The sequence below is a fragment of the Kogia breviceps genome, chromosome 1, assembly GCF_026419965.1.
Source record: "Kogia breviceps isolate mKogBre1 chromosome 1, mKogBre1 haplotype 1, whole genome shotgun sequence".
NCBI classification, from domain to species: Eukaryota; Metazoa; Chordata; class Mammalia; order Artiodactyla; family Physeteridae; genus Kogia; species Kogia breviceps.
The window spans coordinates 26890727-26911440 of record NC_081310.1 but is presented as its reverse complement, the minus strand read 5'-3'; the positions used below and the strand labels follow the sequence as shown (position 1 = coordinate 26911440).

General features: G+C 40.6%; 1 protein-coding gene across 1 annotated transcript in view; it reads left to right on the top strand.

Moving 5' to 3' along the window:
* NIBAN1 (niban apoptosis regulator 1) overlaps positions 1–20714 on the top strand; it is a 171590-nt gene that overhangs the window by 125633 nt on the left and 25243 nt on the right. The window contains exons 6-8 of the mRNA XM_059040608.2: positions 13907–14022; positions 20057–20161; positions 20475–20637. Coding sequence (XP_058896591.1) covers positions 13907–14022; positions 20057–20161; positions 20475–20637 — 384 coding nt within the window. The remainder of the gene's footprint in view (positions 1–13906; positions 14023–20056; positions 20162–20474; positions 20638–20714) is intronic.

Below are 20714 nucleotides of genomic sequence, written 5' to 3'. Positions count from 1 at the left end.
CTGCAAATGGCTACTGATCACTCAAAACGTGGAGAGTCCAAAATGAAATGTGCTGAAAGTGTAAAACACTCACCAGATTTCGAAAACTTCGTAAAAAAAAAAAGAAAGAAAGAAAGAATGTAGACTATCTCATTAATAATTTTTATATTGCTTACATATTTTGGATATATTGGTTTAAATAAAATATATTATTAATCTTAACTTTCTTTTTACTTTTATGATGCGGCTACTATAAAATTTAAAATCGCGTATGTGGCTTTCATTATATTTCTACCGGGTAGTGCTGGTCTAGAGTCTCTTTGCCCTCCCACTTTCCCTTCTGTTACCCTGGGGGAAGCCCTTAGAGCCAGTATTGATTACTTCATGCAGCCCAGGGAAAGATTTGTTTCTGGGTGTGTGTACACATGTGTGCATGCATGTGAGTGCACATGTGTAGGGGTGGTGGAGCTGGAGAAGGAGCAAAAGAAGGAAAAAGAAGGGAGTAGTTTCAGCCAGCATCGGTCTGAGACGCCATCACTTTAAGTAAGGAAGGAGGAAGAGCCAAGCACAAGTTGGTTCCCCATCAGGCAACTTTGTTATTTGTTTTAATAGAGGGTGAATCACTGGGACATCAGACTCTTCTGAAATAAAATGTAGACACAAAATACAGAAGCAAACAAAGTTTTAAGAATTATCATTGTCATCGCTTTCCTTAGTCAACAAAGATAATCAAGAACCGACCTATATCCCACCTGATAGTTCTGATTTGGATAAAGGATATAATATGTTCTATTCTGCAGCATTTTATAAAAGAGAAGTTTCTGGCTGAGATAGAGTCTTTTAATGATCTTATAGTTTACACTTAAATAAACACCCAAACTAATACGATGGTGTTCCTGGAGAACTGGAAGATTTTGTAAATCAAGATGCTTTTGAAAAGTCAAGAGATATCAGGCAGATTCTACTTTTTCAAGAAAAAATAAGGGTATTTTAGAGACCAAGCCCATATGACTTAAGTCAACGATTTAATATTCTACATAAGACAAATCAGTTTTACTATCATCTTGTCATAGATCATGAAATGGCAAACAAGTATTTTCACCATTTTATTGGCGTAATTAATTAAATAGCCCAGGTGGGGAGCCCAGCGGTAATAACCACAAACTGAACTGTTATTTAGGTTAATGAAAGGGGAAAGGGGAGGGCCAAGAAATTTAGATCAGCACTAGCCAATCGAATATGTAATGAAAGCCACATATGTAAGTTAATATTTTCTAATAGCCACACTGATTACTTTCTGCAGCTCAGAGAAAGATACATTATTTGCAAGAGAGAGAGAGAGAAAGTTTAGTGTGAAGTAAAAGATGAAGTGGTCCTGCAGCTGGAACTTTATATCCCCAAGTTGGAACACTGTCATGGAAAGCACTATCCAAATGTTGATAAACTAACTGTACTTGCAGTTTATCATAGGATTACACTATTTCATAGCCGAAAACAGAGACCTGACAGCCTCTCATTTCAAGGGAGATGAATTAGGCCCAAAGTAACAAAGTAACTCACCTCAAGTCCCACAGCCGAAGTGGCAGAAGTAGAAATAGCACCCAGTTTTTGTTCCCTTTAGACGGTTGTCCGCACTATTCTATGCTGCCTCTGAATTATTGAGTCATTCATTTCTTTGTTCATTGGTCTATTCAAAAGAACATTTGGTGCCAGGCGCTGTGTTACGGCCTTAGGATACAGTGATGAATATGACCGTCCTCGTCCTCAAGGACATTATGTCATCCTGTGACCCTGTTCAGTTTTCATGGTAAGCTGAGGATAGGAATACTTCAAAGGATATTTGTGACAAGCTCAAAGGGCTCCAAGATGTAAGGGTTTGCCCTCCATTTGTAAAGAGAAACACTTGAAGGAGTCAGCAGAGACCTATTCTGAGTGAACCACACTAAACAATATGGTTAAGGAGAGGACAAAAAGCATGACCTCTTCAGTTGAAATCCCACTGGAAACTGCTTGATGGACTGAATGAGGAACCAGGCTTGGGTCCCACCTGTCCTGAGGGAGAGAAAGGCTGTTCCACTCACATCAGTTAATTGACAAACACTTCATTATGGACCCTGAACGTTGGGATCGTGGAACGTGCCACGATTTGGCAACTGATGGTGCTCTGAGGATTTAAGAGACAAACTGCCACGGGACTGTTTTGACTCTGGAGGGACAAATATTGTTCATGGTCATGAGAGGATGGGTAAAACAAAACAAAACAAAACAAAACAAAAGTTGTTAGGTCAGCACGAATCTTCCTAAGGATAATAATACATTTCATAAAGTTTGAGTCACAAAGTCCCCATAACTAATTTCCCATTTTCTATGCATTCCCTTCCAGTCAGTGCTCCTATGGGTACATATTTTACATTGTTTAATCAGGAGGTGTGTGTAATTTTTATAATCTGGATTGTGCAATTAAAAATTTCCCCAAACTGCTTTTCCACAGTTTGTCTAAGTCATCATAATTGTTATTTTAGTGACTGCATAATATTCCGTTCAGTAATCCTATCATGTTTTGCTTAAACTTGCTGTTAACCAACTTATTAAACAAGATGCTCCTTGGACTTTACTGAAAATCATTGTGAATGCTTAAGAGTCTTCATGATAAAACACATACTTACCCTATAAAGCACATTCAATGGATCATTTAGTGGCACAATATATGCTGCTGTGGAGTCATAGGCCTTCAACCTCCCCAATAGCAAGATGCTTTCTAAGTGTCCCTTGGCTTAAAACAATTTTGCAAAATTGGTACGTATAATAGGCTCAGCTAACCCAGAAATTAAAAAGAACTCTGTTGGCAGCACTGCCCCTTCTTGTAATAGGTCAGGAATGTGGACACTGTTTTTATTGGTACATGACTGCTGAAGTTCCTAGTTTTTATAAAGTGATCTGGTCCCTAAGAATCTGAGGACTAAACTATATCCTGACCCCCCAAACCTAAGGAGGAGGCCGTGGATTAGCTAGGCTCACTTTCCTAATCAGGGCAGGATAATGGGTTCCAGGAGTCTGTGGCCGCCATCCCTACTTAGGATGGGAATGGAGTCAACTTAATTTTTTAGGTCTTTGGAAAACTGTTATAAATAATATAGGAAACTGAGATATTTTACCCTAGATAAAAGTAGTTACAACTTCTGCTGTAGTTAGAAGTTTTAAGTAAGGTTAGGTCCTTTTTGATATTGAGTCTGTATGGGAGTAGAAATTTTCTTTCTGCCGATTATTTTAACTTTTCCATTTGATGACCTGATAAAAGGAATTATGTATTCATCCGACCTTGGGCAATGACTGAAACTTCTTTGATTTTCACTTCTTTCCATTTTCTACCTGGGAATGATTACATCTGGCTTACCTGTCTCATGAGATTGCTGCGAGAATCAAATGAATGTAGACTGTAAAATCTTCTGACAAGTGCAAGGTGGATGCTATTATTACTCACTGGTGATGATAAGTGATGATGATGAGTGAGAAATCCTCAGATACGTCATCAGACAGCAGGACACTCTGTGGTTATGTCAGGCTAGGATACGGTGAAGTGATGCCAATTAGCACCAGTGATTTGTTCCCTAATGTAAACCTCTTCCTTTACTTGTAGAAGCATGCTTCCACAGACTAGGCAAGGTGTTCCAAACTCACAATATTAAGGTCATCCAGAGAATCAGCCAGGAAGAATGTCCCTAATATTTTTGTGTTCTGCAGTGACAAATTATACCAAGACCCTTGTGTAAACAGTTATTTCCAGGAATAAGAGACAGTGTCATTCCAAAATGGAAGACAAGTCTGTGGCTAGAGAAGCATCTTCCCTATGCATTTGAACACTCAAGCTTGCTTTAAATTGTGTCCAGGTTGTGTGGTTACGTTTTTGCCTGCAGGGAGTAAGCCACACAACTCCCCACAATTTCAGTGGGAGGCACCTGACCCAGTTTCCATGGTCTGAGCTGAAAGATTACCCGAGTGTGTGCACTGCTACAACGGCCATTACATAGGGAACTCTTTTAAAATTCACATTTTAAAGAGTAAATTAGATAGTCTTCATTTGTCTTGCTTAGGTTTTGGGGTGTAATTACTTTTTCCTCCTGAGGCATTTCAGCATCATCTCCACAAATAGTTATTAGAGGATTGGGAAACAGTTCTACCCTCACTGTCTTAGAATATAAATCTCACCCATATAAAGCCATATATGTTTGTCCTGGGCAGATAGGAAATGACTGATTGTGTCATTGTTCTCTTGGCCTGACTCTGCCCAGGTATCTTAGATACATAGGGTGATAGACAAACTCTTACAGGGCCATGGAAGACATATTCAATGAACCTAGCTTCAGGGCACAGAGTATCTTCGCGGTATTTGGAAATAAACTATTTCCTCCTTCCTTACCAGGAGTTCGATGACACCATCCTTACCTTTGGAAGAGATGAGAGCATAGGTCATTTTTATCTCTTTGAGACTTTGAAAAAAATTCAGATAAAGAAAGTGAGATAATATATGCTGAAGAAAGGAAGGCTGCCACAGAAGATATAGTCCACATATCCACTGAGTACCAAAAAAGGGAAAATGAGGTTTAACTAGGGTTGCATCTGAGGATTTATGTCCAGACAGTGATGACTGCCTCTGAAGTGAGTGGGAATTCCCTTCCACGGGTAGAGTTCTAGTTGCACGAGATGATGTCCTTATGAACCTGCCTAAAGTGGCTCCTTATCCACATACCTGTGATAAATCTTCTGTCATAGTACTATTTTTATACATCACTTTGAGTAAGTAGAAGGGTTCACTTGTGTTAAATAGGTGAGCAGTTGACAGAGGGGACACTTCTTAACCTGATAATGAGGGAAAGCCCTCATTAAGACCCTAAGCATTCAAGAGCCACGGCCTTCTACTGTATCTCTTTCTTCTCTGTAATTTGTTTTCTCAAAATCTGGTCTGTAAACCACCTGCAGCAGAATCACCTGAAGAGCTTGTTAGAAATGCACATTCTTGGGCCCTAGTTCAGACCTGCTGAATCAGAGGCTCTGGGGTGGGGCCCAACAGTCTGCTTCAGCAAGCCCTGCAGGAGATTCTGATGCTCGCCAAAGTCTGAGAAGCCCTGGAATGAGGACATCCATTTCCTTCAGAAATTCTCTACAACAGTAGGGAAAAGACTCATTAAGAGAATGTGATTCATTTGCAATGCTTGGGTTTTGTTTGTAATCAAGAAATCTCAGTTGAGAAGGAAATTTATAAAGAGATTTAATCCAGCCCTCTCTCTAGTATTTGAATCCCTCCCTTCCTCCCTTTCTCCCTTCCTCTCTTCCTTTCCTCCTTCTTTCCCTCATTTCTTTTCCCTCTTTCTCTTTCTATCTTATGTGCCAGACACTAGACCAGGGATTGAGGATGCAGTGATGAATGCAAACAGCAGTCTCCTGTCTTCCTAGAGCTTACAGTCTACGGAAAAGGCATATTTAAATGATTATACTAACAACTATGAAATTATAGTTGTTCTAAGTGCTATGGTGAGGAGGTACACAATGTCATGACAGTGTATAATAGAGAGATTTAAGCAAGTCCGTACACCTTCTACAAGGTAACTCAGCCCTGATGGAGCACTTCCTCTTGGAGGGGAACTTTTTTTTTTTTTTTTAATATCTTTATTGGAGTATAACTGCTTTACAATGGTGTGTTAGTTTCTGCTTTACAACAGAGTGAATCAGCTATATATATACATATGTTCCCATATCTCTTCCCTCTTGCATCTCCCTCCCTCCCACCCTCCCTACCCCACCCCTCTAGGTGGTCACAAAGCACCTAGCTGATCTCCCTGTGCCATGCGGCTGTTTCCCACTAGCTATCCACCCTACGTTTGGTAGTGTATATATGTCCATGCCACTCTCTCACTTCGTCACAGCTTACCCTTCCCCCTCCCCGAACTTTTGACAACTTATTGGAGCCTATTTCACTCTAAGATAAATCTAAATGTTAGACATTTTGAGTCAAAATATTGAGTCAAAATCTGCCACACTCTACTTTGGACCATGCTATCCTGACTCTAGTATGTGGAATCTACAAGGAACAAATCCAGTCCTCTTTTACATTGCAGATCTTCACACAGATAAAGAATTCTTCCCTCTAGGTTTTTCCTTTCCAAGGCTGTGAGTTTCCTCATGTACTTGGTCTTCTTCAGAATACTCCACCTTTTTTTCTTTATTTTTAAATTTTTTGTAAAATATTCTGTTGCTCAGCATGAGCTGGAAGTATTTAAGCTCAGAGTAGTGTATCTCAGAATCTATCTATAACCGTCATTGTCTGGTATATTCCACATTCCTGTGGTCCAACCTCACTTGCTTTATGTACAGCTGTATCACACCACTGGCCTGTACTGAGCTCACAGTTAAGTGAAACCCTGGTTACCTATCTATCTCTATCTGTCTGTCTATATATTACCTTTTCCAAGTAATTGAAAATGTTTTCCTCTAAGATGTCAGTGACATCAACCCTTTTTTAAGGAGTTTATTAATTAATTTATTTATTTATTATTATTATTTTTTTATTTTTATTTTTCGCGATACGCGGGCCTCTCACTGTTGTGGCCTCTCCCGTTGCGGAGCACAGGCTCCAGACGCGCAGGCTCAGCGGCCATGGCTCACGGGCCCAGCCGCTCCGCAGCATGTGGGATCCTCCCGGACCGGGGCACGAACCCGTGTCCCCTGCATCAGCAGGCGGATTCTCAACCACTGCGCCACCAGGGAAGCCCAATTTATTTATTTTTGCTGTGTTGGGTTTTCGTTTCTGTGCGAGGGCTTTCTCTAGTTTTGGCAAGCGGGGGCCACTCTTCATCACGGTGCGTGGGCCTCTCTCTGTCACGGCCTCTCTTGTTGCGGCGGAGCACAGGCTCCAGACGCGCAGGCTCAATAGTTGTGGCTCACAGGCCCAGCTGCTCTGCGGCATGTGGGATTTTCCCAGACCAGGGCTCGAACCCGTGTCCCCTGCATTAGCAGGCAGATTCTCAACCACTGCGCCACCAGCCCTTTAACCAGCACCCATCATTTAGGCTGTTTACCTACTTCATTATGTTTATTTGCATTATCGAGTAATCTAAATTTTTTCACTGTGTCAGTCAAAATTATGCAAAACTCTAATATTTGTCTTGCTAAAATCTAGATACAGGATGTCTCCAAAGTCAATGGTAGCTATTCTACCAATGTAATTTATTTAAAGGAAATGAAGTTAGTTTGTCTTCACTTGTTTTAGTAATCCCCACTTCATTTTCTGTGTTAACAAACAGACTTTTTTTTTTTTTTTTTGTGCTACGAGGGCCTCTCACTGTTGTGGCCTCTCCCATTGTGGAGCACAGGCTCCCTACGTGCAGGCTCAGCGGCCACGGCTCACGGGCCCAGCCGCTTTGCAGCATGTGGGATCCTCCCGGACCGGGTCACGAACCCGTGTCCCCTGCATCGGCAGGCGGACTCTCAACCACTGCACCACCAGGGAAGCCCAACAAACAGCCTTTTAATATTTATTGAGAAGTCAAAAATTCATGAGATGTACCACTTTTAGCTAGATGAGGCATACAGTTTTTCTGCGTGGTTAAAACATTCTATCAAAACAATAGAAACACCTTTTTTCCATTTATTTAAGAAGTCTTTTATATCCTCAGAGTGAGTTCTCGTATCTTTGTATTTTCAACTAGAGTAACACCATTATAATTCATTCTGGGGTCCCTGGATCTTCAGGAGGTGTACATTCTTTCTTGGCTTACTCCTCTTTTCTTCCTGGTAGGTCTGTGCTCACTAACACAGACATGATTTGGCCAGTAGATGAATATTTTCGTCTGGCAGTTTACAGAATACTATTCAGGGACTTCTAAGTAAACCTGGGGCTAGTTCTCATAAGAGTTATTATTTACAGTTTGGTAATAAATATTTGCTTAAGTTGTTCATGAATAAATAAGTTTTTTAATAAAAATGTTCATTACCGTTTCATTAGAACAGACATCATTCATTTTTAATTCCAATGAGAGGGTTTTCTTTTGTTTTGTTTTTAATAATGCATATCACATTCTATCTTGCCTTCAGTCTGCTCACTAATTAAATGAGTGGTTTGGACTAAATGATCCCTGTGATATAGTCAAATTCCAGAATTATATGATTCTAAACTTTGAGAAGGAAATAAAATTTAAAATAACTTTATACAATGGATGGCTAGTGGGAAGCTGCTGCATAGCACAGGGAGATCAGCTCGGTGCTTTGTGACCACCTAGAGGGGTGGGATAGGGAGGGTGGGAGGGAGACGCAAGAGGGAGGGGATATGGGGATATATGTATACGTATAGCTGATTCACTTTGTTGTACAGCAAGCAGAAACTAACACAACATTGTAAAGCAGTTATATTCCAATAAAGATATAAAAAATAAAATAATTTTAAAGTTAAACCACAACACACACACACACACACACACACACACACCACACACACCTGTGCGTGTAAAACTGATGAAATCTGAATAAGGTGGCTAGATTGAATCAGTGTCAATTTCCTGCTTGTGATATTGTACTATAGCTTTTGCAAGATATTTCCATTAGGGAAAATGGGTGAGGATATATTGGATATCTCTGTATCATTTCTTAGAAAAATGTGAATCTACGATTATCTCAAAATAAAAAGTTAAAAAAATAAAACCATAGAGTGTTACAACAGGACATTGGAAGCAAATAGGCCTTGCTTGTCCATGTACTAGCTTAAACGGATTAGTTAACCTTTCTGAAACTCAGTTTCTTTGTCAGCCTTAAAGTGGAAATATGAATTCCTACCTAATGGGATTATTGGAAGGATTATATGAGATAGTGTGTGTAAACATCTCTTATGGTTCATACTCCATGATAGTATTCAGTAAATGTTGGTTACTTTCCCCCGTGCTGCTTCTCTGCTCTGGAAGAGAAACTAGGACAAACAGCCTTGCTCCAGGTCTCATAAAAAAAGACGACATATGACCTGAAGCTGAAGACAGTTTGGAAGCATACATTAGTGAGATGAATCCCATAGCAGTGTAGTGAGTAATGCTGTTACATAACTTTCACAAATCACCAGGCAGATCAGCTAACATGGCTTGGCACCATTTACCAATAAAATAAAATAACAAGGCAGCTTCCAAACCCAGCCCGAGTCAGGGAGTCCCGACACAGCAGCCAGAGTCAAAACCCAGAATGACTACATAGGCCTTGGAGCTTTGGCGTTTCAGTTGACTCAGACATGCAGTAAATCCGTATAAGTGGAAAAAAAGCAAGGACGATTTCTCTCTGGTTGGCCCCCTGAATAATTGTCCCCAAGGGGCCTAGAGAAGCTTTCTTTCCCTTGCAAAAGTCCTTAATCATGTCTCCCAAATATGAGTTTTCCATGCAGCTGCACAGATGAGAACTAGGGAGGCACTAAGGAAAATAGACATGTCTTGGTCCCAATGATGTGATTGTTGAGTGAATGGCCAAGATGTGTCTCCCACATGTCTCCTAAAATGTTTAGAGTTTCCCAGGGCTCTGTCCTCACCTTTGATCTGATGAGTGTTTTTGTCAGTGAGTTGGATAGGAACACAGAAGGTTAAGCCCACCAAATTTTCGAATGATACCAAGGTAAAATGGAGTCTGGGGACAGAATTACAATTTTTTAATGATTTTGGCAGGCTCTAGGGCACTAAACTGATCACGGTAAGTTGTCATTTAACCGGGGTAATGTTAAAGCCTGCACTTCAAAATCAAAAGCAGAAGTATAGGTTAGAAAAGGCTTAGACTGACAAGGGTTTTTTATGAAAAAGTTGTAGGGATTTTATTGGACTACAAGAAATGTATGAACCAACAGTATGCTATGGTTGATTTAAAAAGAGGTTAGGGACCAGAAAAAGGCAAGTAATCTTTCTACTTTACATAATTTGCACTACTTAGACAATACTCTTTGTGTTGTATTCAGTGTAGGTCCAAATTTAAGAACGATATTGACAGATTCAAATTGGTCACTAAGGGGAAGGAAGGAAAAAGGAGGGCCAAGTTTTTAAAAATCCCCAAACTATATTGTTTAAAGAATGATTGCAGGAAAATAAGGATACTCAGCTATCTTTTAGTTACCATATGGAAGAAGAGTAGACTTGTGTATTTTGCTCTGAAAGGCAGAAGCAGGATGAATGAGAGTTCATGGAAACAGATTTTGGCTCAACAGTAGGAAAACTTTTCAAATAATTACAACAGTTCAGTGACAAGAAAGACTATTTAATTAAATTGTGAGCCTCCTGTCACTGGAAGTATTCAAGCTAAGGCTGGACGAGTGTCTCAGGGATTCTGAAGGCTCCCAGCATTGAAAAGAGCTTGGGGTGGGTGACCTTTGAGATCAGTTCTAACTCTCATAGTCTATGATTTAAGTAAGCATGAATGCCAAGGCTGCTTATGACATGCCAGAGCCACTTTTTCAATTCTTGGCTCTGATTCTGACCAGCTGTGTGACCTTCAGCTAAGAAATTAACCATTTCTTCTTCCAGTTTCCTCATCCGTAAATTGAAGGAGCTGGATTTAATGATACCTAAGTTCTCCCCAGCACGTCTGTCTCCTTGAGCATTTTTATAGCTACAGCATGTTGGAAAAGTAGAGTTTGAGCTGATGCCTGCCATTTTTCTAAGTCAGCTTGCAGGAGAGGGCTGAAAGACCAAAGACCATTTTTGGTTCTGGGGGCCATGGAACTAACTCTCAAGTTCTTGTTGGCAGGAGCACGGGTGATTATGATCCCAGAACTTGTTCCCATGGGATCTGTGGCAGGAAGTAGATTAAATAACTGAAAATCTGGTTTCTTTCAAACACCTGTACATTCTGGCTGAGTTCAGCAATGCCTTTGCAAACAGCTTAGAAGAAGTGAAGATCATATGAGCACTGCAATGTAGTTCTGTTCTTTACAAAGCAAACCTTTGTCTTTATTTCCTTAATGATCTGGCAGTTTCTACCGGACTTTGTTTATAATCATGAGAACCAATATCCATAAAGCAACTTATTATGTGAGAGATAGTGTTCTAAAAGTTTTATGTAAATTACTTTAATCCGTTTAAAATCTAAAAATCTAGTGATGAAATCAGTGATCAGTATGGAAAAAGAGTAGTTAAAATCCAGTGTTAAGTCTGGCTTAATGGTAGAGTCCAGAATGGAGATTCATGCACTTATTCTTTTAAACTTCAGTACTGCTGTTCAATGACTATAATTTCCTTTATGGTCCATTTGATTGCTAATAATTTTCTTCTCCATCTATATTAAGGCGCCTCATCCAGCACCACTGTTGGTGGTGCTAGCTCTTCCACTTCTTCCTTGATTTCTCTCTGGCTCCCACATCATTGCCTCCAAATCTCATTTCTTCAGTTATTTTCTCCAAAGTTCTTTGAAAAAGCCACCATTAGGGGGAGTGTCATAGTTTTCTTTACATATATATGTATATAGATATACATGGTATGGCCATGATTTCAGATACCTCCTCTGGTTACTGAGGTCAGCTAGGGGAGAAAGAAGTAAATTGATGCTTCTTGTAAGGACTTGAAGGACTTAAACCTCATTCCCAGGCTCGTGGGTCTGGCAATACTCACTCCATCTAAGTACCACATTTTCTTCCATCTCTTTGTTTCCTTAGGCTGGAAATGAAAACAGCTGTTAAAAATAAGAGCACATGAGTCAGTTTTAAATCTCAATGTAGTAATTACAGTTTCCATCTCAATTGGTATAGTTCCTCCCAGTGTCCTGAGCCCCATATCACAGCCCCCTTGTTGTCAATTTTATACCAAGACCTTAACTTACGTTTTCAAAACCTCTAAGATTAAACACTAAATCAATTGCCAAGCCAAATAAATAAATAAATAAATGACAAGGAAGAAAACACTTCAATTTGAAAACCTGATTCTTGAGACATGCCCTTTTTCTGATTTAGATTTTAACCAAATCTTTATGTTGATATTAGAAATGTCAGTTACTGTTCCACTTTTGTGCGTGTGTGTGTGTGGTATGCGGGCCTCTCGCTGTTGTGGCTTCTCCCGTTGCGGAGCACAGGCTCCGGACGCGCAGGCTCAGCGGCCATGGCTCACGGGCCCAGCCGCTCCGCGGCATGTGGGATCTTCCCAGACCGGGGCACGAACCCGTGTCCCCTGCATCGGCAGGCGGACTCGCAACCACTGCGCCACCAGGGAAGACCTGTTCCACATTTTTGAAAGTGGAGCTTCTGGACTTCATGGTATCCTCACTGTGAAGAATTTTGCTTGTACTCTTATAGAGGCTATTCCTTGAGTTTCCAAGTTCCTGAGGCTTATGACCTAGTAAGCCAATCTCAAGAGTCAACTACAATCCATTAATTGATTGTCCCCTTTTAGAGCAGATTGATCCTCTTTTAGATCTGCTCAGTCCCCGAATCAACCATTGAGTCCTTGACTGAGCAATCCCACTGGCTTAAAGCCCTGAAGGTCCCCCCCAGTGAATCAGCTGCCTTCAACTGACCTATCTAATATTGCCCTATTAATACAGATCATATGCTATTAGCAAGAGAACTTTGTGTCCTATTGGGGGAGAAGCAGGAGGCAGGAGACTTGACCCTTTCAGTCACTTCACTTTGCCTACTTTATTTCCATTTTCTAAGATTTGATTTCTTTATTGTTAGATTCGATTATTTCTAAAATTCACTTTCCTGCTAATATTTCTATAATTCGGTTATCACTGTATCCTCCATGAGCTAATTTTATGTGATGAAAATTCTCTTGGTCAGTTTCGGCTGCTCTAACAAAAATACCATAGTCTTGGAAGTCCAAGATCAAGGCAGTGGCAGATCCAGTGTCTGGACAGAGACAGAGAGAGAGAAGAGAGAGAGAGAGCAAGAGAGCAAGCCTTTTCTTATAAGGGCTCTAAGTCCAACATGAGGACTCTACCTTCATGACCTAATTACCTCCCAAAGCCTCCATCTCCAAATATCATCCCATTGGGGATTAGGGTTTCAACATATGGATTTTCAGAGACACAGGCATTCGGTCCATTGCAGAAATGAAGATGTTTGCATGCACGGTATGATTTGTGGAATTCTAGGAAGGCCACTTAGCACACTTAAAAATCCTATACCATTAGGTATCCTTTCCTTTGTGGTAGGATATTATCTCTCAGATATAACACCTTTTAAAATCCAATATATTTGGAAAGGCAAATCAAAAAACTAGTATGTGAGGTAGTATAGTGTAGTGCTTAGAAGCAGGCTCTCGTGTCAAACTATCTGAGTTCATACCCTTATTGGTATATGACCTTTGGCAATTAATTCACCTTTCTGTGCTATAGTCTCCTCATCCACAAGCTGGAGATGATAATAATACTCACTCCAGAGGTTTTCGTGAGGTTTCAATGAAATATGTAACATGCTTAGAAGAACAGTATCTTGCTATATGTGTTAGCAATTATTATCCTTCATTTGTATAAACCAGCCTATTATATTGATGTCCTTTTGACAGAAAGTTGATATGAGGTCACAGAGAAATTGGAGTTTTATTTGGGAAACTGGGAGGGGATACCTTGGGTACATGAGGCACTTTGAGGAATAGTCTGCCTTACTGAGGTGTTACAGTTGGTGGCATAGAGCCACTAAGTGCCTGGGTGTCTGAGGGAAATACAAGAGAGATAAAGGGGGATAGATTTGCTCTGGTCCTAACCAGCATGTCTAGTAACTGATAGAATTAATCAGCTGGTATAGTGAGCAAGTCATGTGATATACACCTGCAAATGAATTTGGAATTCAGTACTTGCTTAACTTTTTTGTGTCTCATAATTCTATCCCTTGTAATATTCAGGTAATGTTCAGGTAGGTCTCTGAACCATGGAAAAATACAAAATAAAGTGTTTTTGTTTGCTAAATGCCCTTGCCTCTTTCATTTAGATTACGTGAAGCAGACGACATTTGAAGTCCAAGCCTTTTTAGAAGCTGTGCAATTCTTCCGACAGGAGAAGGGACACTATGGCTCGTGGGAAATGATCACTGGGGATGAAGTCCAGGTAACATGGGGCTCAGAACTTTGGATCTTATTCTCCATCTGAGTGGTAGGAGGTCAGGGTCATAATAAACAAGCAAATTTTAAAAGTTGCAAGCACGGAGGATGTGGTTCCAAAGACCATTTCTCTCATTGTCTAGAGGTGTTTGGTCAGCAAACTATTGGACACCTTCTCTAAAGACCTCCAGACCAGGCACTAAATAGGGCAGCCCAAAATACTGCAACTGCAATGGAAGAGCTACTTCCAGTTTCTTTCTGGAAAAATCCATATTCTCTCAAATGACCTCGTGCTTCCAGACTAGAAGCAAATGTGAGCAGTGTGGCATAGTGCAAAGTGTGTGGTGGGGCTTTAGGTCAGAAGACTTGGGTTAAAGCCTGCCAACCTTATTTAACCTCTTTTAGTCTCAGGTTACTCCTCTGAAAAAATTAAGAATGACAATGTTTGTGTTGCAGGGTTGTGAGAATTAAATGAGATGTTGTTGGAAAAGTATTTGGCAAATAGCTGTCTTTATCTATGCAGTGATTTATAAATGAAGTAATTAAAGGAAACAAATTTTGAAAGCATTAGATAGTTTTCTATATGTTTCATTTACCTTTTCTGGTACTCTATTCCCTGTGGTCCAGTATAATTTCCCAAGACCCTGATTAGATGTCAGTCATAGGCTAAGTGTCTTGGTTGGTTTGGTACCAGGCACTTTGTTACAAATCTCCAAGGAGACTGTATTTCATGATGTGACCTCATCCTCCATAAGGACAACAATCACACAGCTGATTCAGCCAGGAAGAGGAGGCTGGGTATGGGCATTATTTAATTAACGGCATACAGGGTCCAAGAATGTTCCCCTCATATCCCAGAATAACAAGTGTGAAATTTGTTATTAGGGAACAATATTTGGAAGATGCCAGATGGTGTCTTGCCTTTGTAATGGTCATTAAACATCTAAAGCCAAAAACATTTTCTCCTGATAGTGGGCTGTTCTTTACTGTTTTACCATATGACTCAGAATCTTCTCCTCCTTCTCCACCTTCTTTTTCTTCTTCTTTCTTTTTCTTTTTTTTTTTTTAACATCTTTATTGGAGTATAATTGCTCTACAATGGTGTGTTAGTTTCTGCTTTATAACAAAATGAATCAGCTATACGTATACATATATCCCCATATCTCCTCCCTCTTGCATCTCCCTCCCACCCTCCCTACCCCACCCCTCTAGGTGGTCACAAAGCTCCGAGCTGATCTCCCTGTGCTATGCAGCTGCTTCCCACTAGCTATCTATTTTACATTTGATAGTGTATATATGTCCATGCCACTCTCTCACTTCATCCCAGCTTACCCTTCCCCCTCCCCGTGTCCTCAAGTCCATTCTCTAGTAGGTCTGTGTCTTTATTCCCGTCCTGCCCCTAGGTTCTTCAGAACCTTTTTTTTTTTTTTAGATTCCATATACATGTGTTAGCATATGGTATTTGTTTTTCTCTTTCTGACTCACTTCACTCGGTATGACAGACTCTAGGTCCATCCACCTCACTGCAAATAACTCAATTCCATTTCTTTTTATGGCTGAGTAATATTCCATTGTATATATGTGCCACATCTTCTTTATCCATTCACCTGTTGATGGACACTTAGCTTGCTTCCATGTCCTGGCTATTGTAAATAGAGCTGCAGTGAACATTGTAGTACATGACTCTTTTTGAGTTATGGTTTTCTCAGGGTATATGTCCAGTAGTGGGATTTCTGGGTGGTATGGTAGTTCTATTTTTAGTTTTATAAGGAACCTCCATACTGTTCTCCATAGTGGCTGTATCAATTTGCATTCCCACCAGCAGTGCAAGAGGGTTCCCTTTTCTCCACATCCTCTCCAGCATTTATTTGTAGATTTTTTGATCATGCCCATTCTGACCAGTGTGAGGTGATATCTCATTGTAGTTTTGATTTGCATTTCTCTAATGATTAGTGATGTTGAGCATCCTTTCATGTGTTTGTTGGCAATCTGTATATCTTCTTTGGAGAAATGTCTGTTGAGGTCTTCTGCCCATTTTTGGATTGGGTTGTTTGTTTTTTTGATAATGAGCTGCATGAGCTGCTTGTAAATTTTGGAGATTAATCCTCTGGCAGTTGCTTTGTTTGCAAATATTTTCTCCCATTCTGAGGGTTGTCTTTTCGTCTTGTTTATGGTTTCCTTTGCTGTGCAAAAGCTTTTAAGTTTCATTAGGTCCCGTTTGTTTCTTTTCTTTTCTTTTCTTTCTTTTTTTTTTTTTTTTGGTGGATTCTAAACTCATTTACTTCCCATCCTGAGACTTACTCAAGAACTTTAATCAATCCTTGGTTTCTGATATTTGGAGGAAACACATCCATTTATACATCTGAGAGGATTAAGGACTAGCCATACTTATGCCAAAAAGAAAAATGAAAGCATAGGAGAGGCTGAACCTTTTGCCATTGATTGGCCTGTTATATAAGCATGCATATTTAATAGATATACCAATATTAAAATGCCATTGTATGGTACTTTTTATGTTCAAATCCTAACTCTGTTCGTTTTATCAATCTCATGAGATATGTAGAACAGTTATTATTTCCATTTTGTAAATGAGAAAACTGAGGGGGGAATAGAGCGATTAAGTGACTTGCCCAGTTTTATTCATTCAAAAATTATTTATTGAGCTGCTATGTTCCAGGCACTATGCTGGGTGCTAGTGAACCAGAGATGGACAAGGAAGCATGGTCCTTGCCTTGTGGAGCTGGTTGTTTTGGTCACATGCTAAGTGGATAAACGGCAAAGGAAATGATGGCTTCCGACTTCTGGTCCAGTGAAAGATCAACATCAACCATGGGACTATACCAAGTTAAACAATTACTTAGCTCCTTGAGTTTAGCTAGGGTACTTAATTTTTTCTTTCATTTGAAATCTCACATCAGCTCACATTCCTTCACGATTGCATTGAAAGCAGGTACTAAGTCCTTTCTGGGGGTTAAGTATTGAGTTTGTTTTCTTTTGTTGACTTTCTGCTCTTTACTTTGGGCCTATAGGTGTGAATTGCTGTGAGGTGTAAAAGAATGAAATGACTCATCCCTTGCCATCGTGGTGAGGCAAGACATATCTAGAAACATCCAGAGAACAAGGCAGCCTTAGAAGTGTGTGTGGGTACATATGTGGGTCTGTTCATATATGGACATCATAAAGCATTAGCACAAAGCAGTCACAGGAAGATGCTAATTTTGCTGTATAAAAAAAATACCTTAAAGGGGAAAACAAAACAAAACAAAAACCAGAGAAGAAATCAGTAAAATCTGGAGTTATCAAGTGACCCAATATGAAGTTTTACTCCCCCAGGAATCTAAGTTTCTTTGGTGAAATCACAGACTCATAAGATGTGAGCACTGGAAGGGCATTTCAGGATAATTTGTACAGTACCCTCCAGGCAAGAGAAAGAACATTCAGAGAAGTTGGCCCAAGTCACAAAGCCAGTCTTTGACAGATATGCATTTTGAGCCATGTCAGGTGATCCTTTAAGAAGCTGGTAAAAGGAAGTAACTTTCAAGACTTTCCTGTGTGGGGCCTGGTGAGGGTAAGCTTCACTGTAACCGCTTGCACGTGGAGCTGAAGCAGTGTCTGTCCTACAACCCACAGAAGAAAGAGGTCAGCACCCCAAAGAAGCTACCAAGTAGTTAAAGAAAAGGGCATAGCATAACTGAGTTTGAGAATATGACGTCTTTTGTTTAAAGCATTGAATTTATTTGCATTTTTTTCATGTCTGCTAAGAGCTTAATCATAACATTGTCCTAACCCCTTCTATCCTAGGGGACAGTATTCAGAAAATTTTCAGCATTGTTACATTATTATCTTCTTAGTAATGACTCACACAGCAAGTATGGCATGCCCTCATGGTGATGGTTATTTTAGGCAAGTGTCTAGGCAAAGCAAAATATCTTAGAATAACTTGCCTGACAGACTATTAAGGTGAAAATATTTGTACACCAGTAAAAGCATCAATATATTTTCTACTTAATAAAAAATGTGTCAAATGAAGTCATGAGGGAAAGCATTTTGTAAAATGTAAGTACAAGCTATGTGGTATACTTATTATTTGCCTTTAAGTTAACCAGATGGGCCAAGAGAACAGCTCAAAATTCCCACAGATCAGGGTGGTTTCAAGACCGGAAGACTATCCACATTTTTTTAGGCCTTGTCCATAGGTTGTCTTTTGTCTAATGACCTTGAATGTGACCCGTTTAAATGGATTCTTTCACCCATGGTTGCTGAGTAACACAAAGGGCACAAGGCCAACAGCCTGATCAGACCATGGGGCCAGCCTCAGGAAGGAGGGCAGTCTCTCTGGGCCTCACACCTTCCTCGCAGCTGCAGCACCTAGAAGGTAACACGTGGTGTGGCCTTCAGGGAGCGGGCCTGCGTTTCTGGGTTTCGATCAACCTAACGCCAGGTTTGGTTTCTTACATGTGTGGTGGAATTTTAAAATCTCCCAGTTAAATCCCAGCAGTTAAATTTACACACACACCCTTTTTTAAAGCACGGGAGATATCTTTAGGTTCCTTACGGTAAAACTCAGTGGATTCTATTCTGAAGAGGGAAGGTTGGGGAAACTCCTTCATTAGTATGATTGGTTTTATTAGGTTCGCTACTTTCTTTCCGATAGCCCCAGGGCTTTGGACCCTGCTCATGGAGGGCTGACCAAGGTAGGGAATCTCAGAGCAGATCCTGGGCGGGTGAGGATCCTCACGATGTCAGGATGTGGTGGGACTGACTTTTTTAGGAAGAAGAGCTGTTAGGATGAGACAGAGTTGGCCTCTGCCTGCCCCAGAGCTATTCCCTCATCACCAACCCCCTCCCCCTCCCTTTCAACCCACTCCCATCCCCCTCCTTTTTTTTCCAGACAAGCTATATTTCCTTTCCAATCCCTTAAGTTATAAAATAGAACCAAATTTCTTGGAACATTGTATGGGAAAGACTAAAAGAAAACTATAAGCCCACCCAAATGGAATGTTCTTGTTCTTTGGACCGTATAACATTTTCATCTTTCAAATCCTTTCACGCTCATGCTCAGATTCAAGCCAATCTCTTCAAGAGGATGAATTGGGACAATTATTATGATTCTTGAATTTAATACTTTTAAACTAAGACAATCTTTCCCATTGATTTGAAGTTCTGGCTTCAGTGTCCTTACTCTCTCAGCTCACTGTCCCCACGCCAACACTTCCATTACTCTTGGGCAAATGTGTTCCAGACAAGAATTTACTCCATCGGACAAGATGAGGTTCGTGAATTATTGATTATGTACTTGAACCTAATTTTTGGACTTGCTGATTTCTATGGAGTTTGCACATGTCAAGTTCCTCTTAAGCTCCTCAAAAATGCTGCTTCACCTCAGCATTTTAGGAAAGGCTTGGGACCAATATTTTTTTAAAAACACCCTGAAAACTGTAGACCACCCCTGCCCATATTCTACTCATGCCACCAATGTCCAGTTGTTCCAAAGTATTTGTTTATTCCCTTCTTTTTCTAAACTTTAAAGAAGATGGAGGTGGGATTCACGGTGCAGTCGGGACAAAGGGCATGAAGACACTTAGATCCCAAGAAAGCTCCAGGGGAAACGATGGTCTCAGGGGATACAGACAAGAACTCAAGCCACCAAAACCAAGCCTGACCCCCTTCCTAGTTTTGCTAAGGATGCCCTTATCTATAATTGAAGTTCCCCCCTCTTATCCTAAATGGGCTAGATTCTTCTAGTTTGACTAGTAGGAGTTTGAACTGAGGAATTTGTCCTTTCCAGTGGGAAAATGTCAACAGGCGTGACTGTTCCTTGCAGATATTTGAGAACGTTTACCATCTAGGATTGTCTTCCTAGAGATTTCTGTGGCCTCAGACCCAGAGTTAAACTATTAACCTCACAGATTTCATGTAACGCAGGACAATCTTATGTAGCCACGACGGGGGTGGCCAGTTACGACACCTTCAGTTAGCCTGATGCTGAGATTTAGGCGTCACCAACTAAACCAGCTCTGAGGCTCTCTTCCTCTTGACAGATCCTGAGTAACCTGGTGATGGAGGAGCTCATGCCAACCCTTCAGACAGACATCCTGCCTAAAATGAAGGGGAAGAAGAACGACAGAAAGAGGGCCTGGTTCGGTGTAAGCAATGATTTTGCTCTGCAGCTGCGCTACTCAAAATGAACATTCCTTTCCCTTCTCTTTTTAGGGTATTTTTTTTTTTTTTTTTTGGATACGTAATTCCTTCCCTGGGTGGAGAACTTCCCAGTCTGCGCAGTCTCACTTACATGAGGACTAATCCAAACAGACTCAGACTTTGAAAGACAAATTAGAATGTGTGTGCAGTTTTGTTTATGTTGCGATTGTCTGTGATTAACCCACCCACCTCTACTTGACTCCCTCAGGTGCGGACGCACGACAGAGCCCCCAGTTTATGTGTTGTTCTCTGTTGCAGCTCCTCGAAGAGGCCTACAACCTGGTTCGGCATCAAGTTTCAGAAGGATTAAGTGCACTGAAGGAGGAATGCAGGGCTCTGACGAAAGGCCTGGAAGGCACCATCCGTTCAGACATGGATCAGATTGTGAACTCGAAGAACTTTTTGATTGGAAAGATCAAAGGTCAGTGGAGATAATCCGTGCTCCTACAAACTAAATAAGCTGTGTATCTGAGGCTCCATCACATAGTGAGAATTCCT